Below are 25,552 nucleotides of genomic sequence, written 5' to 3' on the forward strand. Positions count from 1 at the left end.
ACAGCAAATTCTCAAATCATGAAGACTTAGTCATTGAGTTATATGGAAATAGATTACACTACTGGGGAAAAGGTTATCATTTAACATGAGCTTTTAAAACTGATTTTAAAATGTCCAGCCATGTTGAAATGTTACTGATTCGATTAATCCTCTGACAGTGGCAGATATTGAAAAGATGCATTTTTTTGTATAATATGCCATAAAGAAAGCTCTGTGATACAGAATGCCAGTGTGTCGTACTTATCAGTGTCTCATATTTACCAGGATCTAGTCCCACCTCTGCCTGTGACTTTCTCTGCAGTATTGGGCTTGTCACCGAGGCTGAACCAGTGCCCATAGAAGTTAAATGGGAAAAAAAATCTAATTGATTTCAATAGGTGTTGAATCAGGCCCTTAACCAGGCCATGCCTCTGTCTATGCAGGTGCAAAATGAGTGTAATAATAATGGCATTTACCTACTTCACTGGGATGTTATGAGGTTCAACAATGTTTGTAGAACTACTTGAGATACTGGGATGAATGGTGTTATATACAGATTCATCCAGAGCCTCCTGAAATCAATTAAAGTCTTTTGATTGACTTTAGTAGGCTTTGATCAGACTCTAAACTTGTTGTTGCTGTTTTTATATATTCCTACAAAACCCTTAGGGTTACCATGTCGTCACAGGATCCACTCAAAGCTACTGTGGGGATTAGCTCTTTCCATGTCCGGGGCCTCTTCTGTTGCTCCTTGCACACCAAACCTACTGCTCACACTCTCTCTCTCCTTGTTTGTGGCTTGGCCTTCCACCCAGGTCGCTATATATATTTTCCCCTTCCAGGGTATCAAAATCTTTCCTTGCTTGCAGTCTCTGGCAGTTTTCCCATTCATTACCCCACAGTGCCAATTCCTCAGTGGCTGGCAGGGGAACCTGGGCCTACCATCTACCCCAAGTTCTGGCTCAGGGACCCTCTAATCAAGAAGCTAAGATCTGTTCCCTCCTGCACCTTACCACCTTTCCCCTCAGGCCTTTCCTTACCTCTTTGCTTCCCCAGGTTTGCCAGCTTCACAGCTCCTTCTTCCCAGGGAGTAACTGTAGCTGCAAACACACCTCCCCTCTCTGAAGGAGTGAGGGCAGTCTGCTTCCCTGCAGCTCCCTCTGCTATCAGCTTCCTGGCTTGATAAACTCAGCCCAGGTCCTTCCTCCTCAGCTGGGCTCCCTTATTCAGCCAGGGGATTACTTATACCACCTGATTGCCCTCAGCTGTGGCCTGTTTGGTTAGCTGGCTTCCTTCTTACCTTGCATTAACCCTTTCAGGGCAAGTGTGGGTGAACACCCCATCAACATGGCCTGTCAGAACACTCACATTTTTCTAAATTGCTATGGTCATGAAATGTGCATTGAAGTAAAATGTAAGAGAAATTTCCCCTCTTGAATCCACATGGCTGATCTGAGTTTTGCTATTCTGCTTGCTCTGCATGCACAGAACTCTGCTTGATGCTGATGGGAATTCTGTGTACTTCCAGAGGGCAAAATACAGGGGCCCAGAGCCACCTATTGGAACTGCAAGGAGATTTTTCTCCTCACTTTCAGATTAAAATGGATTGTAATGATTTAATATAACTTTCATGTGGGAGAATTACATAATGGAAGGCATAAGTGCTAAATGACAAGAAGCCACTTGTGTGTGTGTGTCTCTCCTGTTACAAAAAGCTATTGCACTTTTGTCTAAATAATTAAATATTCATTGGACCAGGGAGAGGGGCTGGCTCTGTGGCCTCTTGGTTAAGGCATGTGATGACCTGAACTTGGGTCTCACACCTCCCAAGTGAGTGCCCTCACCAACAGGTTATTGGCTATTCTGGCTGGTCTCTGTCTCTCACTCACTCCCGTACTCCCAGCCTCCCCTGGACATGAGAAATCTTTCCAATGAAAGTTTCATTGAAACTTACGCATTTCCATGAAAACATTTGGTTTTGAGTAATTGACATTTTCTGAGGAGAAAGAATTAATTGAAAATTTCCCATCTGGTTCTAGTCAAGTCCATACAAACCTCATTACATAGGAGGACAGTATATTCCAGTGGGAAGGTTAATGGAATGGGAGTTATGAGGCCTCTGTTGTATTGCAGGGTCTACCGTTGAACTTCTGTATAATCTTGGAAAAGATACTACAGTTCTATATTTCAGTTTCCCCATCTGACTGGGGTAATGACACTTGCATCCCTTTAAGTAGTGTGAAATTTATGTATGAAAAGCTCTCTATAAGAACTAGGTTTTATTTATTATTATATGTTTGAAATGAGCCTTGTACTAGACATGCTTTTGATTTATGTAACGCTTATTTATAAGGCTCAGTTTAATCCTGCTGAGTCATTTAAAGATAAGGATTTTATTGGCAATACCTGCTAACACCATATAAAATGTCATGTGTGCACTATTATTTCTAAATTGGTCCAAGACAACAATGGTCCTCATCAGTTGCTTCTCAGTATGGCAAAAAGTTTATTTAAGCCTCTTTTGTTCATTATCTGACCAATTTAGCCCCAATATATATTTATTATATATTATATTATATTTATATTATAGCTCAGTATGTTAAGTCCCCTTTTCTTCTGAGTGCTATTTCAAGTACATCAGTAGTTTTAAATTGGACCCAGTGCTACCTTCAGCTATGTGGGTACCCATCCCCTTCTTGTAAAACTGGTCACAGGAATTTGTAGCTGTCTTATAAGATACATGGCAGAAGTGTGATACCAAACAATCCAATCTATTGCTAATTAAATCTATCTATGGTGTTTATAAGGTACTATCACCATCCTATGTAAATGCTGAACAAATTTATGAAGAAGCAAAACATTGCATGGCAGAATTTTACCACACTGTCTGTATGTCTCACTTTTGAATTCCACTTGTCTACTGATAAATACAGTAAAACTTGCTGGTATGTAGCCTCTTCTGTTTTTCATAACGGAACTGGTTGGTTCTTTCTTTCATGTTAACAGCAACTCAACTAATGAAGGAACTAACATAAAGAAATGTTGCAAGGGATTCTGCATTGACATCCTGAAGAAGTTATCTAGAACTGTGAAGTTCACATATGACCTATATCTGGTGACCAATGGGAAGCATGGCAAAAAGGTCAATAATGTGTGGAATGGAATGATTGGTGAAGTAAGTTCTGTTAGGTAAAAGAACTCTTAAGTAAAAACTCGGCAAACAAGTCTTTTGAATTCATTTGGAGAAATATGGTATACCATGTGTGGGTAACGGTGGTTTCTTCTCTTTCTGGATCAGGTGGTCTATCAGAGAGCAGTTATGGCTGTGGGTTCTCTGACAATTAATGAAGAGCGTTCAGAAGTGGTTGACTTTTCGGTACCATTTGTTGAGACTGGGATAAGTGTCATGGTGTCAAGGAGCAATGGCACAGTTTCTCCATCTGCATTTCTAGGTATGTTTTTTTTTTCCTCCTTCCAGATCAGTTTAATTGCATTTCCATAGACTTTGAGAGCTTTTGCTATACATCACCAAGAATCTGATTGCATTGTTCCTCATTATTTGCTATGTTATGTTTCCAAGTTTTAGGGTCTTTTACAAATGGTAGCTCAGATCTCACCCAAAACATGTATCTTACCAATAGTCATACAAACTAGATCTTACAAGTATTTTGTGAAAATCAATACTGACTGCACTTAAAAAGTTCCTGTTGTTTAGAACATTCCTATCTTTTTGGGAGAGATTCCTTAGATTTAAACATGAGAATCAGCACTATCCCTCCTAATGGAAAGCTCTTTGTAAGCACGACTACTGTGGGTAAGTTACATCCACCACAGCATTTCTTTTGCTGGTTTTATCTTTGATTAAATTCAAGTTCATTACTTCCCTTTCAATAATCCATGTTCTTCTTTCCAATCAAATTATGCACTTGGTGGTATCATTTAACACACACCGAATTTTTTTCTAAAATATTTTCCCACCAGCCTGTAACTTTTGCTGAGGCTGCTTTATTATTAGCTGCTCACCTGGGGGCTCCCCTGCTATCCTTCGCACACCACATGGCTGGGTTGGGCCCATTATAATGTAACTATATGTGATGTGAAGATCCACTTAGTTATTTATTCTATATTTGTTGTTCGATGCTGCTTTTTGCTCTTTTTAGTTTGCTTCTGTTTATTTTTTAATTCTACACCTCATTGCCAGACTGTTTATATTATTTAAGTACATTCTGCTTAAACTATTGTTTATAGCCCAGCTTAGCTGCATTGTCCTGTTCTGCCCTTTTCCTTATTTCTGTTTTACCTAGTTTAATTTGAGGTGTAGTATTGCTGACAGTCTTGGACGTTTTCTGTCTAATATTTATTTCTGATCAGAAACATTCGGAGACATTTCAGTACCTCTAAGAGAACTTCTCTGGTATTGGACCACATCTCCTCTGATCTGTATTTCAAATTGTATCTTAACTAGGTTCTCCCAAATTAAAACTTATTCAGCCTATGTCTTTTTTTTTTTAAAGCAACATCTAAAATGATCTCTGGGTTCTTAGTACTCCTTCACCTTTAAAAACACATCCTAATCCCCTTTAATTTTTACATAGCTCTTACGCCAATTAATATATGAATATTGAATATATATGAATAAATAACACAATATAAATATATGTGAATAAATAAACAAATATAAATATATGAATAAATAACACAATATTTATTATCAACACAATCTGGGTTTCTTAAAAGGGCTCCCCTTATGTCTATCTACTTCCAAACTGACCTGGAAGTCTCCAACACCCCTTAAGAAACTCTTGTTGTTTTGCTTACTTGCTACACTATTCCAGCAAAAATATTCTCATTACAGATGGGTATGATCCATCTTATTTAAATAAATAAATCTCAGTCCATCACTCCCTCTCTAAATAATCTTTCAAAACATGTAATTCAGATTTAGCAAAATTATTGCTACACTTGCTAAGAAGCTAGACAAAAACTACTGCTACTTACCTTAAAAAACCTGTTCCAGAGATTAAAGATATAACTTGCGAAAGGCCATCTTTGCATGTGGTGGAAACATGTAGAGATGCCTGCTCAATGGAAGATGAGGAAAAAGTAAAATAAAAAGCTCTCTTCCATGTTCAGTGGTCACATGCCCTTACATGAGGCATTTGAGTGAATGGCCTGTCCTGTCTTATCCCTGCAGCAAGCTGCCTATATCTCCTAATGTGTCACAGGCACAGAAATTATTATAGATTAACTCTACTACCCTCAATAGAGTTGAAGATAATCTTCATATTTGTAACAGTTATGGGTATAAACTGCTTCTCCAGGCAGTAAATCCTTCCCTTTTCTGAGCATGGTAAAAGTTTTCCTTAAAACTTCAAAGTTGTCTGTAAAGTCAGAGATTTACCTCTTTTTCCTTCCACTTTGGCTTAGATAAGATAAGTGTGGGAGAGAGAGTTGGATATGTACTTCAGCCCTGATTTAGCTGAATCAGGACCTTAGTGGTCATGTTTATATAGGCACATATAACTGAATATATAAACAAACAAAAATGTTTATATAATACCAAAAAAGCAGTGGATATATGATAAATCAAACTAAAATTTGCTGATCAATGTGAGTGCAGGTTTTGCCCAGTGAAATAGAAAAATGCAGCCTTCATTCTTGAATTGCAACTCTACTTTAAGATGAATTATTATTTTAATTGTATTTAGCCTATTTAGAAGCAGCAATCAAGGACAGGTTGCAGGTTTTCCCTCTTTCTTTCAGTCTTCCAGTCAAACTGACCTCTTGTTACATATCATTACATAGCTAGTGTTTTGGTGGTAAAAACTAATTTACAAACAGTTGCTAGACATTAGAATTCTTGTTGTGCTGTGACTGGTTTAATGAACTGTGTTTCTGTTTCTCTTGTCTGTTTTGCTGCAGAGCCTTTTAGTGCTTCTGTCTGGGTGATGATGTTTGTGATGCTTCTCATTGTGTCCGCCATGGCTGTCTTTATATTTGAGTACTTTAGTCCTGTAGGATATAACAGGAACTTAGCAAAAGGGAAAGGTAAGCTTTACATTTTACAAAATCAAGGACTATGCAAAATTACACACCTCTCTCCCCTCACGCCTCTCAAAACAAGCAATAAAATTGAAGCAATATGAACAGCTCTACAACATTTACTTTTAACTAAAATGTTTTATCTGGTTGAGAGCTTGTGTTGTCATGTTTCACATTAATATAGTGTAATGAAGTTGGTGAATGAGTGATATTATGGAAAATCACACTGCAGTAATGTGGTGGTCAAGATACCCAACTAGGCCCAGAGTATCGATATAGAAAATATTTGGAATTAATTTGTATCTTAGCACATAGGAGTCTGATTCTAGTTTCCTTGCACTCCAAGCCCCCATTGACTCCTGGGAATTGACTGGGAATTCAAACTCGCTGATCTAAACTAGTGCGGTTTTCTACGTAATTTTTAAAAAACATGGGGATTAAACAGGATCTAATACAGTCCTTGTGAAAAAGATAGGATTCCCTTGCAATAGGCTCAGCTCTGAAAGGGGAAGCTTGGAAGGGCCACGTTCCTTACAACGTAGTGTGCACAGCTGTATGCTGAACTTGCTCCCTTATTTCCAAAAATATTTGATTATTTCAAAATATACCACTACATCAAATTATTATATTTGAAAAGGGAATGTACCTTTTTCAATTAAACTATTTTAGTTGCATTTTTGCCCCAAGAATCAATATTTCTTGTAAGCATTTATGCTGTGCATCTAACTTTGTTATTTTACTTTCAGTTTAATAGGTTAATTTTTTTAACTCACTACATCACACATACTTTATTTTATAGTTAAACATCTTTCAACTCGGGGAATACCATGGGGACTATTATATGCTGACAGTATCTTCTAGTGTGTGTCATAGGTCTGTCAGGATGCTCAGATACTATGACGATGGATACTTTTATAAGCAGTTGAGAAAGTAGGTAGATTACCCACTTCTTTGGTGAATTCTAAATATGCATGGTTAATAAACTTTTAGGAACATATGACATTTTTCTTCTGGGTTTTTCTCAAAAGAATTTAGAATGTATTTTCTGAAGAGATTCCCTATGAAAACCACAGGTAAAAGAAGCAGTTTGGGGCAATATTTCCACTCTTTCCACCTAGCCACATTTACCTAAGTCTTTGATGTCATGTAGTTTTCATAGTTCCATCTTTATAAAATATTAACAAACCCTAATAGATTTAATAGTCATCATTTATCTCAATATATTAAGTGTTATGAATGTTATTTGCAGAGGAAAAACCATGTTGTATAACAGTCATACATCTGCTGATGAGCAAGGATCTTCACCCTTGATGTAACATTAAAATAAAGCGGGCGTGACGTCCTGAGGTCCCAGTGATTTGAACCTGATTTGATGCCTTTGAAAATCAGGCCATGTAAAATTAAACAGATGTCACTATATAATTATCTAAAAATCCTGGAGCCTTCTCGGTAGTATACATTCCTGGTTTCTGAGAACATTAAACACCATACCTTGTGAAGGCCAAATGATTTAATGTAGCATTTTTTTAAGTATTCATCTACAGAGAAGTAGCACGAGTCATAAGCCACATCCTTCCATCTTCACTGAAGCTATGCCAGTCCTTCCATTGATTCCAATTACACGAGTCTTAGAACCATGAGGATATTTTTGTTGGATTGTCCTACTCACAGAAGCAAGGGTTGCAGGATCAGGCCCCATAGTAGTTCAGCTTCCAGTGACAAAAAGAACAATGATAAAAAACCTAAACTTCAGCTTTTATACCCAGCTTCACTTTTCTTGAATGGCTTATGCTTTTCTTGTCTCCACTGCTCATAAAGTACATTTTATCCACGCTATCAGCTCAGCCTTTAATGGCCTTCAAAGGTGCTTTCATAATCCAAAAGTCAGTTCCATTACATATATTTATTGCACAATATTCTTATAGTGCCACTGCAGTCAGGGAAGCAGATAATCTTTTCAAAAGTCATTCTGTTTGAATGTAACATCAAAAATTAACATTGTAGTAAAGGAAGAGTTCTGTTGAAATGAGAGTATAAATTAAGTGCATACCCATTGTGTGAGTGGGAGTTTATTGCTTTAGAATGTTTCTTTTACATTCTATTTGTTTTCCTTTCAATATTTCTGTATATTGTTTAAGAGTTTAAAATGGTTGATAGCATTAGAAATTAATGAAATTAATTCTTGTAAATCAGACTTCAAAAAAAGCAAGTCAAGCAAGTACTATTAATTCTAGTGTTGATTAGGAATTTTTTGATTCAATTGTTTTTGCATTAGGAAACCCAGATTCTCTAAATCTGAAACTGTTTGCAGGAAAGGTCAGTGTTAGCTAGTTTCCAGTTTAAAGAAAAATAGAAGGAAAAGTTTTTTTGAAATTATAGTGATGTCCCATGTTGCCATTTTTTGAAACAATGTTTGATTTTTTTGGAGGGTTCAAAACATTGTGTTGACAAATGTAAGTTAATTTATAATATAAAAAGTTGAAATCAAAATGAAACATTTTGATTGATCTGATTTTTTTTTTTAATTTTAGGTTTGCAAAAGTTGAGATTTTGACTTTTTGTGAAAATTTTTCTACATTTCAAAACTTCTTGCAGGACAGGAAACGTTTCCTACTCAGCTCTAATTAAATCGAATTTTCTAGTAGCCTATTGACACAGGGCTATACAAGTAAATGATTTTTAAATGGATAATATCCTTGCTGGCCCACTTCTCTTTCTGTTTGAGTATAGGGGTTCTATGTTGGCCATTTTTTCCCACATCTTTCATCTGAAGTGAAAAATCAAAACTGATTAAAAACGTGACTGGTTGGGTCAGATTCTTCCCGGTAATCTAATTCTCTAATCAAAGTGGGAACTAACTGTGCATTTTGAGGAGAGAATGTATCCTGTTAGCCCTGATTCAATAAGGTACTTAACATGTGCCTAACAGGATGCATGTCAGCAGTTCCTTGTAGTAGTCAATGGGACTACGCGTGCTTTAAGTTAAATACATGCTGAAAAACCTTGCTGACTATGGGCCTTAATGATTATTCAGAATGGAAACTTTCTTAACTGTGATTAAACTATTCAGCTCAGAATTTAATTTTCTGAATGTAAATAATTAAGTGGGAAAGGCTTTGCATTAAACTAATCAGTAGAGATTATAATGTCAAGAAGCGTCATTAATATAGAGCAGAGAGGACAAAGTCTTGAATAATATAACAAATATTTGTATTTACTTATAAAACACTCATCCCAATGTATTGCATTTTAAATTTTGATTGCCATATTAGACTAGCAGTATGGTAAATACTGTGGCGTAAGTTTATGTGAGAGAGATATCCCCCCTTCCTTTGCATCTCATCCAAACTCAAACTTACAGTGCATGTTTTCAATTTTCATTTTAAAATTGATTTTGGGTAAACTCTACCTTGAAAAATGTTGGAATAATGTGTTAACAAATATGGAAAGAACTGCAATTACAGTATTCAGTACAGTGGTTAAAGAACTGAAATTATTCCATCAGGAATATAATGGGTTCATACTGAAAGGATTTAAACCACCTATCTGAGAGTATTTTGTTAATATATATTGTATTTTAACCCAATTGAACTGCAGTCAAGTAAAACTAAAACGACTGTGCCTTTTGCAATTACAGCTCCCCATGGGCCATCCTTCACCATTGGAAAAGCAGTGTGGTTGCTCTGGGGCTTGGTGTTCAACAACTCTGTGCCTGTTCAAAACCCGAAAGGGACAACCAGTAAAATCATGGTGTCAGTTTGGGCCTTTTTTGCTGTCATTTTCCTGGCTAGCTACACTGCCAACCTGGCTGCATTTATGATTCAAGAGGAATTTGTTGACCAGGTGACTGGGCTAAGTGATAAAAAGGTAGGTGTTCAAGTTCTGAAAAGAGACCCAATCTCCATTTTCCAATTCATTGTACTCAGTTAATCGGATATGCTAGATGCTAAAAGTCCCTATCAAGATACAAACTTGCAACCGCTGCTTTCAATGAAACTATGTGATTTCATATTAAACTTATTTCTTTATTTAAAAGCCCAGGGTCCAAATAATAATAAAAAAAACATATAAATCTCTTTTTATAGAGGCTTTATATTTTTTTTCTGAAGGAAAAATATGCAGTGAAATGAAGTCATGTGAAACTAAGCTGTGTGAGTCATTAAACTCATGTTCTTTGAGTAGATGCAGCTGTGTATTATTCCATATAGGTGTGCATGTGCCCAGCACACTGAAGCTGGAGAATTTTGCCTAGCAGTACATGTAGAGGCAGCGCTCGCACCCCGGTGCTAGGTTCTCCCTTTACTGGATAAGGGCAGCACCACTCCAACCCCTTCTTAGTTCCTTCTCACCGCCGGTGGCTAGAATCGGAGCTGACTGGTGTTTTCACCTCACATTTTGGTCTCCGTTTTCTGTGAGTGTTTTCTCTACGTAAGAGTTAGATAGTAGTACCTTAGGCTGAGTAGTTGGCTGCCCTGTGTGATACCCTCACCGGGGTTCAAGCATTATCCATCATGTGGGGGCCATCCCCAATGGTGATTACCACACAAAGTGCTTGTGTCTCCGTAAGGGACACATTAAGGAATGGTGTTCCAGCTGTAAATCATTCAAAAAGAGGACTCAGGTGGCAGAGACTTATGGCTGAAGCAGCACCTTCTGGAGTAGGCCGGGACGCCAACTTCAGCACCAAGCCCTCATCTGATCAGCAGTTGCCTTCCAAACTGGCAAGTGCTGCTGCTTCACTTTCAGACCCTATTGTTTCCCCCAAGAAGAAGAGGAATCATTCTCCCTTTTCTGGGGCAGCGAGGAAGAGGTCCCATAAGATACTTGAGACCACTCCAGGACTCAGAGAGACTCTTCCAAAGAGGAGTGCTAACCAGTACCATACTGTGCGAAGTCAACATTGGTTCCAACTCATATAATCAAGTTCATTGGACTCTACAAGTTTGAGAGCAGTTCTGCTGGCTGACTAATTCCATGCAGTTTTACATCTATGTCTGGAATTTCAGTCTCAACCACAGCCCAAGTATGCCTGAGGTTGCTAGGCCATATGGCTGCATGCACACAGACTTAGCTAGACTTCGCCTTCATCAAATATGGCTGACGTCAGTCTATCATCAAAATAGTCATCCCTTGGGCAGACTGGAATCCTCCACTGATTCTGGACTCCTTGTGGTGGTGGATGGTTCAGGGCAATATGTGCCAGAGCATTCCTTTCACTTGGTCCCCAGTGACCAGGACTATTGTCACTGATGCCTCTGTGGGGAGCACATCTGGGGTCACTAAAAGTTCAGTGCCTGTGGTCAGAACAGGAAGCATGTCTGCATATCAATGTCCTGAAGCTTTGTGTCATCTGCAATACTTGTCAGGCCTTTTAAGATCACATCAGGTACTCAGCAGTGCACATCTCTACTGACAATACCACTGTGATGTATTATGTGAACGGGGATCACACTCCAGCATGCTGTGTCAAGAGGCAATTAGGCTCTAGCAGTTTTGCATCAGCAAAAACATTAGCCCTGTGACCAGTCATTTACCTGGGATCCAGAAACACCTGGTAGATCACCTCAGCAGAAATTTCTCCCTGAATCACAAGTGGTTTCTGAAGCCCAACATCCTGCCATCCATCTTTGCAGTTTGGGGCATTCTAACAATCAACTTGTTCACCACAAGAGACAGCAAGAAATTCCAGACGATTTGCTCCTGAAGGGGTCTCAGTCTGGGCTCTGAGCTGGAAATTAGCACTCCGGTATACACCCCTGTATGATTTTTCTCCAATTCTGATCATCTGCAGGTCATTCTCAAACTGAAACTGAATCGTGCCAAGCTCATTCTCGTTGCTATCCTGTGGCCAAGACAGTGCTAGTTATCAGACCTCCTCACATTACTGGATGGCCCTCCCATATATCTTCATATTCATCCCAACCTCCTGATTCAGGATCGTGGTCAGGTTTTGCATCCAGCACTCAGCTCCTTGCCTCTCATCATCTAAACATGCTGCATGTTTAGATGATGATGAGGAACGATGTTTGAAGGCCGTCTGGCAAATCTTACTTAACAGCAGAAAGCCCTCCATCAGAGTGGCCTATTTGACCAAATAGGTTCTCAATGTGGTTGTTAGCTCAGGGAGTTCAGCTGAAGATGGCTTATATCCAAGACATCTTGGCATACCTGTTACACTTTCAGTCTTCTGGTCTTTTACTTAGTTTGTTGAGAGTGTACCTGGCAGTAATTTTGGCATTTTATCCACCCATCCGACGGAAGACAGTGTTTTCAAATTCCATGGCAGTGAGGTTCTTGAAAAGAGTCACTCATCTCCATCCGGCAGTGAAATAACTGGTTGCTTTGTGGGATTTTAATATTGTCTCAGCGGCTCTTATGGGGCCTCTGTTCAAGCCTCTTGAGACTTCTTCTTTCTCTCTCTTGTGTCAGGAAACCACTTTCCTTGTGGTGATAACCTCTCCAAGGCAAGTATGTGAGTTGCATGCTTTGATAGCAGAGCTGCCTTATGTGCAATTTCCAAAGACAATGTAAATCTGCGGCCACACTCTACATTTTTATCTAAAGTGGTTTCTCAGTTTCATTTGAACCAAGTGATATATTCACCAGTGGTCTTCCCTAAGCTGAGTTCCACTCCACATGAGCCGCATTTTCACACACTGGATGTCAGGCAATGTTTAGCTTTTTACCTGCATAGGACTAAACCTTTCCATTCTTCATCTCATCTGTTTGTGTCATGTGCAGACCAAATGATGGGGCAAGCAGTTTCTTCACAGATGATCTCCAGGTGGATAACTTCCTGTATCATGACAGCATGAGTACCTCAGACTGCACCTCCTCAAAGGGTGTGTGGTTATTCCATGGGGCCAGGCAACACTGATGATGTTTCTAATTGATGTTCCTATGATGGACATTTGCAGAGCTGCTACTTGGTCCTCTGTACATCTGTTTACAAACCACTGTGGTATTACTATTGCATCCAGATCTGATGCAAATTCTGCAGTCTTTATTTAAAAAGGCTCCTGCGAGTACTGCTTGTGAGTCACCTGCATGGAATACATGGCTGCATCTACTCGAAGTAGAGAAAATGGTTGCTTACCTGTATTGTGATGTGGTCGTGTATTCCACAATCCAGCCTCCATCCCCTCTGCATTGGAGCCTGCACTCTTGATGATCAGTGTGAAGGAACTGAGAGAGGCTAGGGTGGTGCTGCCCTTATATCCCCAGGGGACGGGGCTATAGCCACAGGGCACAAGTGCCATCCCTACAGATACTGCTAGCCATAATTTTCTGGCTTCCATGTGCTGGGTGCGCGCCCACCTACATGGAATACACATCTGCATCACATCTCGAAGAACAACAGTGACAATACTGGTAAGTAACCGTTTTTTCCCTTTTAGATAAAACAGATACTTCTGTACAGGTTTAGAAGGATGAAAAATTGCACCATGAAGACATGCAATATGTATTTTGTTAAAGGTAGAACATTTGAAGACTATTTCTAAGAATAGTACCAACAATGTAATTAACTTACAAAACCATAACCTTTTTCCCTGTTCCCAGTGATGGGAACAGGGAAAAAGAGAAATTATTTTAAATTGCAACACAAGAAATATTTGATGCAGACATTTTTATGTTTCCCTTTCTTAAAATGGAAAGAGTGAGAGGGTGATATGTAGCAGATGTGTTTTTGTGATAGCGCTCTGTTGTTGATGTGTAAATCTTCATAAATGTGACACTGTGTCCCACGGTGTTCATGCAAGCAGCTTTTCCTAGTACAGTACCTTTTGATCAAATCTCATGTTAAATTTTGAGCAGTATGGTGTGCTTTCTCATTTTGCTCTTACGGAGACAGGACAGAGGATTTGTACCCAAATACTTGGATTATGAGAAATGAACATGTAAAGGGAACGCAACAGCTTAAATAGCTGCATTTCATACCCAGGCCCTGAACATTTCATACCCAGGCCCTGAACAATCCCCAGAATTTTCAGAGCTAGAAAGAGTTAAATGCAGCCTATGTAGATGGCCATAGGAAAGACTGATAAGAAACAGAATGAGCAGGACTAATTTTGTTCTCATAAAGTCATAGTGTCTCAAATTTTTTTGGAAGAATGTAAAGAAGTTCCTTAAAGATACTTTTATTTTAAATAGTATAAATAATTAACAGTGAGACAGATAAATGACATTTTTCATTTGAGGAAAAAAAATGGAACTGGAAAAAGCTGCTCTCCCCACTCCACTCCTTATCCCGCTTTTGGTGCAACCTGGAACTGAAAGAGTCAAAAGATCTTAGATTCAAAGTTCTGGCCAATATATAGGCAATGGGTAATATACATGTCACTGGTCTTGGCCATCAGCTAGTGATTTCAGTAGATCTGTGATTTTCTCTATGGGTTTTGTCCTTCCCTTCCCCCACTCCTCCCCAAAAAATAAATAAATCTTTAGCCAGAAAATGCCAGTAATTCCTTTCCATATTGCTACTAAAAATGTACTTAATCTATGGACATGATTTTGATTTTACAATCTTTAGATTCCCTTCTTCCTAACCAATAAATATTAAGTAAAAGAGGAGCCACATCTTTTCAGTGAATTTGTAAAAGTATCTAGAAATCCTGAAAAATAAAAGATTGCTTCAAGATGTTCTTTTAGATACATACATTTCCTCCCACCTCCTGCTTCCTGAAATGTTCTCAGACTTTAAAGATTTAAAATAATTAGTGTTTAAAACAAGTAATCATGGGTTATGAGGGCAATAATCCTAATCATGTTAAAATAAATATATTTTTCTCTCTGGCCCTTTTGGCACTCATTGATAAGATTCCCTAATGCTTTTCATATAATAGTCCAGGAATTATCATTAGTGGTTTTCTTTAGAGAATTAAGACCCTCAGCAAGATTAGATTGGGGGAAGGAGGGGCCCATGGGAGAGGAACCAACCAACCCTGAAACTCAGTTCAAATGGACACTGCATAATGAGCTGAAGAAAAACTCTAGTAGTTTTAAAGACCCATTAAAGAGATGCTCTATAATTCTGTATTTGTTAAGAGATGGACATAAAGAAACTCATAAATCCACTTCACTATGAATTCTTGGCTGGTGAATCAATACTGTTTTGTTTTGTTTTGTTTTCTCTAGTCACAATTGAAAAGTCAAGCTCCTTTGTCAATATTGTCACTGCAATGAAGTGATCCCAGCCAGGCACGGGGTTGTTACTGTCAGTTCCCTTGGTGATGTATTTATAGAGGAGAGTCAGGAAAAACCTATCCCTCTTTTGAGCAGTTGTCCCTGACTCTCAACATTCAATAACTTCCCATCCAAGGAATGTTTTATTTCTCCCTCCTCCTCCTCTTTCTTTTGCTAAATATATGGTGACAGGCAATTTACCGTTGTCCTCGGCTTTGAGACCTTTGTGACTCCCTTCTCTTTAGCAATCTTGTAAATGAGTCACTGAATTCCATGTGATTCTTGTCGCACCAGAAGTACCCGCACAGAAATGTACTGGAAGTGGGTGTTCAGAAATTTCTTCACAATGCTCCAGGAGGTTAGAAGAAAAGAGGAAATTATGTTTTGACATCCTTTTTTATTTAAAAGGATTTTTAAAAGCCTCGGTGTACTTTTTGTATAAACACAAAGTAAGTGCAAAAGGTTGGCATTCTGAGCAGCTGTTACTTATTATACCACAGGATGCCTTTTTAAAAAAATATGGGGAAGATTATTGAACAACAGTAGAAAATTATGGGTATTTTTCCTGATGGGCACCTTAAGGGGCTCTAGCATGTGGTCTCCTCCACGGCTGGTGGCTCCATTAGTTTGTGACCACACTGCCTTTGTGGTTGCTAGTTCCATATGGGGCTTGTGCTCAGGGACTGCATGTAACTGGCCTTGCACAACAGACACGAGATGGGGAGAAGGAGAGCCCAGATTTCTACAGGTCATGCAATCTCTTTTGTAAGATGTAGTGAAGACTTCCCTCCCATGCCCAAGTGTAAGTATCCCAGTGTGCTGTAGCCTTGGCCAGAAAAATCACCACTGGGTGGGTTGGGTCAGCACAAATAGGTACTGTTAGTCATAGGCCCACTTCCTTTGAGTGCTAGCTCTGTGTGGATGTGATGGAGAAGCCCTGCCCTTCAGTGCATGTGTACAGGTCTGAGCATAATTTGGAGATTGTATTTTAGAGACTGACATTATACTATTTGTCTAGAAGTTGGCACCTATATTTCAGAAATTGACATTGTTCAGTTTGTTTAAAAGTTTTCTTTTTACAAGCCCAGCTGATGATCAGCACTGTGTAGTTGCTCATGAATTTCTAGAATGTCATGTCTGGTTTATGTCTACTTCTCTGTATGTACAGAGCCCTTAGTACAGCAGGGCCCCAATCCTCTTCAGGGTCTCTGAGCCCCATTGTCATATTAAACATACAAAAAATAACTTCAAAATTTTCAAGACTTTAAGACCCATTAAATGCTCCAGACATGATAAGAGACCTATGGAGAAGAGAGATGATGATAGCTCGATTGCCCTTATTATAGGTAGGCATGGCAGAATTAGATTTTCTTTTTATAATTTCAATGGATAATATTGGTGCTTATTTGTAATCATTTTTAAACTTTGCTATTGATTTAAATGTTCGCAGATGTGGGAAATTGGGGGGTGTCAGTCAATAATTACTTAATTGTGGTAGATATTAAAATTCAAAATGTTAAAGATGTATAAACCATTAAAACACAAATTGTTAAAATCACATGTCAAAATATACAAAGTAAATATCCTTAAAACCACAGATCCTATCTGGTTTTAAGGTTCGTTCACCAGTCCATTTGTAACCACCCTAATTAAAAAAAATCGAAATGGCTGGATTTTACCAATGAAGTTTTGCCCGGTGCCCTCTCTCCTTGTCCTGCCCCTTCCACTTGCTATTAAAACAACACAAGATACGTCTACATAGACAGCCTGAGTAGAGAAATATGCACGAGCTCTGCCTGAGCTAGTGTGCTAAAAATAGTGATGTGAACGTTGCGGCATAAGTAGTGGCACAGACTAGTCACTCAGGTACAAGCCCACCAGATGCCCCAAGTCTATACTCAGGTAACTAGCCCATGCTGCAGTGACCATGCTGCTATTTTTAGTATGGTAATTTGACAAGAGCTAGCAAGTGTCTGTCTACCTGGGCTGGGAGGCATGTTCCCAGCTGCAGCAGAGACATTCCCACAGAGTGTCATCAGAATTGTCAGATGAAAGCTTCTGTATGAATTTTTGATAGCCGTGACTTTAACGATACTTTTTGTAATTCCACTTTGTGCTGCACTGGTAAGAAATAGACTGATGGCAGCATATCTGGAATCCGTCTCTACTGTGGTGTTTGAGAAGGAAGAGAGTTCAAATGTGGGTATCATCATGCAGGCCTGATATCAGTCACTTGGATGAAATCATCTGGAGCAGAAAGGCATATAGATAAAAACAAACTATAAAAATGAGAATAAGACTATTCTCTCAGCTCAGACCATTATACATGTGTCATGGGGGTCCTAGATCAGTGGATGAGAGGTTTTGGTTACTGTATATGCTGCAGTGCTAGAAGCAGGCATAATATGGGGAGTTAAGAATGGATTGATAGCCTTTTGAATAATAGCAAATGTCCGTTTACAATCAAAATGGAAGTTTTCTGCATTTAATTTAGAGATTTTTATTAACAATAAAAAAGAGCTGAAAATACTGAAAATTGCATCCTGATAGCTACCATATATTCCAATTCCCATCAGGGTGCTTCAGAATGATTGAAAATATATGAGAACTTGAGTCTAAAAGCAAGACTTGCCAGAAGTGAGGCTTTTTGCTGCCTTCTCAAACCCATGCTTCGTGGATCTTTGATGCAATCACAGGTCCTATATGCTCACTCCAACCTATGTCAGTTCATACAATAGATATTATTAAAAGTATCATTGAAATTTTCAAATTCCTCCTTAGAGCTGGGGAACTATTTGCAGTGCATTTATTCATTGCATTTAGCTCTTTTCCTGTTTGCAGAGCATGAACAGACCATCATTTCTAAAAAAATTTAACTCCTTTAAGAATTTGCTCTTGGCTAGCAATACTTGGTTGAATGTTTTGTGGCAATAAAGTCCAGCCTATGGATTCTTCTTGAACGATTTGCTTCGTTTGAGTTTTAATATTAGCATTTCAGTATTTGAGTTGTCTGATTGGTCTCCTAAGTCACATGTTATTTATTCTGTTCTTTGATTGAATTACCTGTACTTTATAAGCCATTTCTGCCCTAAATAAATGTTTTGGAATTGAATTTTGTCTGTCAGTCTGAAATTCATTCTGCAAACAATCCTATGAAGACAGCTTTGCTCATATGGATCTTCATGAAAAGTGAAAATAGAGCAAAACTTCTTGAGAAGTCACCAAGGCATTCAAACAACTTTTTCACTTTTTTCCAACTCTGCTTTTATACATTAGTACTATGAGTAGAGCTTGCAAAAACTCATCAAATTTGAATTTTCAAAAAATTTCAATTATTCCAATAACAGCAAAAAAATTTCATTGAAATTTTCAAATCTGAACATTTTTGACCAGGAAATTAAACCAGCCTTAGTACTTGAGGAACTAGTCATACTAATTTTAAGACACTAATTATAAGTCAAATAAATACCTGGACCTAATTCTCCCCTCAGAATTTGACTCCCACGGACATGTATGGAAGCTGTGGGCATATATCCGGGAGCAGAATTTGGCTCAATTCTGCTTACAAAATGCAGAAAGGAGAGAGCAAGAAACCAGTTACACAAAGTATGAACTAAAGTGTAAATGTCTGATTTTAGGGTAAGCCTGAATCAACTGGCACAGATAAGGTAGGGAAATAATCCTTTAAACAGGAAAGCAGTGTGAATGTGCAAATAGAAATATACAGGAAGAAGCATATTGCAACAAAATTAAATGAAATAAAGTTATTTTCATTCTAGTTTGCCATAGCCTTAATTAAAATGAAGTATTCAATTGCAATGTCATCCCATGAAAAATATACTGCAATAAAGAAACTATTTTGAGTCTAAAGCCAAGGTTTGACAGAAGTGAAAATGTTCCTATACCAAATAGTTTATAGGCAAGCCTATTTGCAGTCTGTCTCACAGTTGGCATTGGACCCTGGGAATTCTTGCTGTACCAAGAGCAAAATTTATGAAAGAAAGCACTACCTCTGTGGCCCAAAGGAAGCAAGTGCTGTATAAATGAATATTGGCTGACTCTCGCACTATATGGGGGGTGGATTGGGACTCTAACTTTACAGAAATAATACAAAGAGCATTTTACCATTGAAACTGTGGAGTGAGGATCCTAGATAATGTCTTTCCCACAATTAATTGCTTTTAGTCATATTAAATTAAAATTCCTCATTAGTCAAGTTACTTGAGTTTAGGGCCAATTTTAACAAAACATTTTGATTAACCTTCACTTCTGGTAACATTTCCTTACAATGTTATCCAAATGTTTACTCGGTCTGCAACCCAAAAGCCCAAAGAGCTACTGTTAATGCCATGGAAATACTGAAACATTCCCAGTGTGATGCCTGTCCATTCTGTCTTTCCTAGCTCCATAGCTTGTCCATTATATAACCCTATCCAGAGTCTGTTTGAAAAAACTCCTCGCTGCCAGTAAGCCACCAACCCCAGGCTCATAAATGAATTACTTTTGTCTTTAAGTCAAAGGTCCGGGCTGGGTTTGGGTATGCACTATCCCAACAGGGATTGTCAAAGGCATTGTTCAGGGAGACAAGGCAGCTACTGCTGCACTTTTCAAAGGGTGCAGAATGAACTTCCATCCACATGAAGGGAGCTGCACTGTTTCAAGCCAATTTCCCTCCCTTTGACCTTGCCCTCTCCCTGTGGATTGGCAAGCAGGCTGCAGGTGCTAGTCTGGTACAGTCTTTGTGGTCCCTTGTGCCAGAGGCCAATGATAGGGAAGGCTCCTTGCATCCTATGCTGTCTCTTGTGCAAAATCTCCCCGAAAACTTACAGAAAATAAGAGCATGAGTATGGTGAGGACTTTATTTGAGGGTTGTATTTTTAGCGTGGCTGGCAATGGCATATCACCTGTCCATCCCCACTGCAGTGCTTGCTCTTTTTTTTAGCTTTTGGTTTTTGAGGGAGGGACTGGTTTTCAAGGGACGGACATCCTCCTGGTTCCAGTGTCTCAAGCCTCCTGTGGTCAACTCAGCTGCCATCACAAGGCATCCTGGAGGCTGTGAGGGAGCAATATAGAATGTCAGAAATGCACTGATGTCACTTTGGGTGTGAACATTTTCATACAGCTCCACAAGCGACAAGAGGGGCTTTTCCGTCAGTCCAGCATGGTGGAAACACAAGTTGTCCTTGAAGCAGGTGATGTGGAGCTTTTAGCTGGACAAAACTCAGGCCGTCTATGCAAATTATTTAACAGGAGATCAATCTGATAGAGTTGTTTCACCTAGACCATGCGTTTACATGTCTCTTTTGCGTTTTTCTTTCCTTCTCTCTAGTTTCAGAGGCCATATGACTATTCACCCCCATTTCGATTTGGAACCGTTCCAAATGGGAGCACAGAGAGAAACATCAGAAACAACTACCCAGATATGCACCTCTATATGACAAAGTATAATCAGAAAGGCGTTGAGGATGCATTGGTCAGCTTGAAAACTGGGTAAGCATTTTTCATTTATTTTAATGAAAGCTGCAGGCTTTCCAGAAACTGAGGAATATTGATCCACACTTATAATGATAAGTGCCTGTCAGATACCAAGCCTTGGTTCTGGTTGAATGGTTCTTCTTCTCAGCGATGGACTTTGTAACCACAGGGGAGCAAAAGCTGTCTGCACATAATATGTGTGCCATTTTAATCATGTTGGAGGCTGTGATACCAAACATGTGGTAGGTTCAAAATGTGGAATTAAAATATCTCAAATTGAGAAGAAAAAAAGTACAAATCAATATGAAAACCCAAACCATAATATATTGGTAATATGCCCAACACCGAAGAAGCATGATTTGTGACAATCTGTTCTCTACTCTCTCCCTCCCCCCCCATGGCAGGGTTTGCCCTCTTATAGGAAACCCTCCCCTCTCCCCTTGCTACCGTTCTGGAACTAGCTTTTGAAGTTTGGCAAAGCCAAGAAGGTACAACCTTAAAGTGGCCATTTTGCAAATGGCAACCGCCCCCTCTTCTAGCCAGTCTATACCTTTTAAATGTTCCTTTTCTTATTGCTGATGACCTAGCATTGTGCATTCTCACAGACACAAACCGTTTGATTTTGTTCTTCGTAAAATCTATTGGGATGGGATGGACTGCAAATGTTGCCTAATTCTTCTGCCAACGTTGTAACAGCATCAATGTCCTTATTCCGTAAATACCTTAACTTAGATGTTGTTGCGGGGTATGCACACCCTGTCCCCGTTTCGGGGCAGGGTTGTGATACCACTGCCGTTACAGTCTCCCTGACAGCCTCTTGGCCGAAAGTGGCCAGAGTCACTGCCAGCAGTCCTTATGTTCAGGGCAGTGTGGTCTACTGGCTAAAGTTGATATGACTGCCCTCAGGTGTAGGACAATATGGCCTAGCAGCCAGGGTCCATATAACAGCTTTCGGTCCATATAACAGCTTTTCAGTGCGATCCAATGGTCGGAGTCAATTTCGCAGTCCCTAGGTACAGGGAAGTGAGGCCCAATGGCCAGTATCCAGGCAGGAGGAAGGGGCTGCCACTGGTGGGGAGGGTGACAGCCCAAGCAGAGAGGCCCAGGCCCACCCAACTCTACCGAGCCTCGACCCAGGGCCATGACGGTGGCAGAGTCCTCTGCCATTGGGTCAGTGGGGACTCCCACTGAAACATGCTTACTTCACTCAGGTGGGAGGTACCTCTTGCACATCCTCTCTGGGTCACTTCCTACCACGTTTCCAGGCATTGTAGTCCATTGAGCATTGGGGTTCCTGGGCTCCTCAACATGGGTGATTCCCTGCGGCTCCATCAGCCGCAGCCCTCCAGTCTGGCTCTTAGGGTCTCCAGTTCCTGCAGGCAAAGGCTGTGATGGCTCTTTGGCTGGCGCATCAACCCAAGGTCCTTCCCCTCCGGCAGGCAGCCTAGAATGAGCTGGGTTGCTCCCTTTTATACCGAGGCAGTAGTTGGGGTGTGTCCAGCACGTCTGGGGGGCCAGACTTCCACCGCCCATAGTGTGGGGTTAACCCCCTCTTGTCCAGTGCAGGGTATGCACACCCCATCACAGATGTAAACACTGTACACTGCCTTCCTGTCTTTGAACAAGTCTTTTCCTCTTTGAAAGAAAGGTTGATCTCCATCCATTTGCCCCCTACAGGTGTGTCTCACTGCTTGCATATCACATACCAGTGCATATTGCTACAGTAGCAACTTCTGAACAACACAACATTAGTTGTGATCATTTTTTATAAATGTATGGGTCATCTTCAGAATTTGACATTTTCTTTCTAAAACCTGATTAAAACTATCAAAATTAAGTATAGTAGAAGATGGAGATTGTTCGCTTTTATTAATGATTCGATTCCAAATGTATTAATCAAACGAGAGGTTCAGGTTAGCCAAAGATTGAATTAAGTGGCAGTATATTTCCACCAGTGGCAATCTCACATCTTATTCTAATGCATATCTTTTCTTATAAGTATTTAAAGTTAGTATGGAAGCTAATTTTCCTGCTACTGTTTTAACCTGTTACTTTTGTTTGGGCCTCGTTGTCCAATCAGAATAACAGGTGCCTATCATTTTAATATACATCTTCTTTGTGTACTGGTAGACAGTTGTGTTATGTCTCTTCTTATGTCCAGATGCTCAAGTCTCTCTTAGCCTTTACTTGTACTCTAGGTCCTGTCCTATAAACTTTTATAATTTTTATTGCTCTTTTCTGAACTGTTTCCAATTTGTCAATGTCTTTTTAAAATATCAAAACTGAAGGCAGCACTGCTGCTTATGTCTAACCAGTGCAAGTTATATGTTTGCTAGTTTATATGTGTGTTGTGAATCATGATTGGACAGCTGAGACTGACTGCTTGCTGTATGAAACTTCCTGAAGGTAGCTACACTCAGCAAAAGTCTTTCTCTTGGCCAAAGATTGTGTATTTGGGTTGTTGTGTGTACTTGCGGGGGGGAGGGGGAAGGTTGTACACATTTTACACAGTGTCGTTTTTGCTCCAGCTGCTTGCACTATAAAAGACTCTAAGACGTTGCTGTGAAACACAAATAAAACACCATTCAGGTGATGGTGTGTGAAGGCAGTTGGCTGGTTGCAAGGGAATTCTGAATACCCACTAAAACTCAAAACTGATTCCTGTTGCACCAGCTGTTCCTCCTCCCTGCAAGATTTAATCCTCTTGACAGCATAAACTATTCATTTTCATAGATTTTTCCCGCAGGAGTTTCTTTTCCTCCTCTAAGTGATTTCTCAACCTGGACATTCCTAGGTGTCTACCCTGCTTCCCTTGAGTGACACTTTTGCAGCAGATGGTGCAAATAACCTGCCATGTACAGTATTTTCCAGATCAGTATAAGACAACTGTTACATACAGCTTAGTTCTTTAGTGTTTTGTCTCATGGCATCTAAGGAAGGATTAAAAGGCAAGTGAAAATACACCATCAGCTGCTGAAGTTTCAGACTACAAAAGTGTCACTTTTTCTTTGATTATATCCTAGTATCTATCACACCAGCAGGATTATAGCACCACAGTCAGAAGGGGTTGGATATTATTTCCCCTGAGACTCTGCAGAACAAAAGCTGCAGAGGGTCCAAATCAGTGTTATGATTGTGGACACTCACTCTGTTACTACAGCACGCTGTATTGCACCCAGCCAGCACATCAGTTGCTTCCCGTTATGTTCTTGAGTTATATTTATGTCACTTGTGTCACCTGTAGTCAGGAGGTCCTCTGTTACCACATCTCTGCTGTTACATACTCAGTATAGAGATGGCTCAATCTCCGTGAACTGACCTGCCCCTGTGACTCCATTCCCTCTTGTTTACTGGCTTCTGTTGCTTCCCATCTGAACTCCTCTTTATGTTCATGTTTATTAAATACAATGTCAAAACAAAACCTACAGTTTACAGTCACAGTAGGTTTACAGCACACAAATACAAAAAGAAAACAGCCAAACTTTTCATACCCTAGACTATTCGTCCTGAGAACTAAAAGGTCAATTTGATTGATTTTTTTGCTGAACTCATCTGTTTTTTTCTCAGCCATTGCTAGCTCAAGCCTTTTCTGCAACTGCCCCATCTCTCTCTGCCCCTTTGTCTGCCATTTTATTTAGCATGCTGTCTATTTTCATGGCCTTCATGCCCTCATTACTGTTTTAATTCCTGTGCAGTCCAGTTTTACTCCTTTCCACTGAAACCACTGTCATTCAGGTCACCAGTGAATACCTCCTGGCCAAGTTCACGGGCTCTTTTCTTCATACTCCTCCTCTCCAATCTATCTCTTACCTTCATCACACTCCATTCCTTTCAGCTTTTCTTCTTTACCCTGGCAATGTGGACTATGTGTTGTGGGATGACATTCCCCTTGGCCAGCAAACCAGGGACTGAAGCCAGGGGCCCCCAGAGCTAAAAGCAGTAACTGCTTGAAGGTTTAATGCTCAGTTTCTTTCTTTCTTTCTTGTCCCTATATTTGTATTGTATTGTCAGTGTCTAATTAGTATGGAAAGCTCCTTGGGGCAGGAGTCTGGTCTCCCTTAATATAGTAATGAATACTTAGTACTCAATACGTATCTAACAACAATGGTGTGGTATTTTTGGCCCACATAGAAATCAGACTAGAAAGTGGCCTCTTGTGAGATATCAGTTTGTTTTTTTCAGACTCTGAAGGTTCACATTGGCTTTGAATCAGCATCAGCTTTTTTGTATACTTTTGTGACCAGAACTTCCAAATCATTTGAACTTTGACCATTGCTATTAGAAATACCATAAAACAGTGTTCATGTTGTTTTGGTACTGACATTTCTGGCCAGGTAGCAAGCCAATTTCCTCATGCAACAACTGTCCCTCCCTCTCTGTGCCTGAAAGTTGTTCCCATTTCCTTGTGCTTGATGCAAAATAAGACATTTAAATACCATGTATTTTTGTATCAAGCAGGCAGCAGACCTTATGCTATTTGCTGGTTGGGTGTTGTCTATAGGTATGTAGCTATTTGAACAAGGGTGCGAGGGTTTTTTTTTTTTCAGTTTCAGTTTTCAGTCTTTGGGCATACAAAATGTCACTACCACTTCTACAGATATAAAGAATAATGTGATAGTTCAGTAGGAAATTATTAACCTAGGCACTGTGACTGACTTTGAATTATCATCCTGGCATGATCTAGAATATGTATTGGGACATTAGCTGTTCTGGGTGCCTCTTGTACCTGCATGCTGAGTGGGATGCTATGATGAATCATATGCTAGCCTTTGGGACCCAATCCTACCACACAGTGTGCAGCCCCTTTATCTTCTCAGCAGGTGTCCCACAACATGAGCCAAGAGGGCTGGAACAATTTTTATAGTGGGGGTGT

At 39.7% G+C, this 25,552-nt stretch overlaps 1 protein-coding gene across 2 annotated transcripts in view; it reads left to right on the plus strand.

The window, feature by feature from the left end:
• GRIN2A (glutamate ionotropic receptor NMDA type subunit 2A) overlaps positions 1–25,552 on the plus strand; it is a 296,277-nt gene that overhangs the window by 213,667 nt on the left and 57,058 nt on the right. For both annotated transcript variants that reach the window (XM_073362474.1, XM_073362473.1), the window contains exons 6-10: positions 2,986–3,154; positions 3,278–3,431; positions 5,902–6,027; positions 9,659–9,888; positions 20,534–20,694. In XM_073362474.1, coding sequence (XP_073218575.1) covers positions 2,986–3,154; positions 3,278–3,431; positions 5,902–6,027; positions 9,659–9,888; positions 20,534–20,694 — 840 coding nt within the window. The remainder of the gene's footprint in view (positions 1–2,985; positions 3,155–3,277; positions 3,432–5,901; positions 6,028–9,658; positions 9,889–20,533; positions 20,695–25,552) is intronic.

The sequence above is a fragment of the Lepidochelys kempii genome, chromosome 10 (assembly GCF_965140265.1).
Source record: "Lepidochelys kempii isolate rLepKem1 chromosome 10, rLepKem1.hap2, whole genome shotgun sequence".
Classification (NCBI taxonomy): Eukaryota; Metazoa; Chordata; order Testudines; family Cheloniidae; genus Lepidochelys; species Lepidochelys kempii.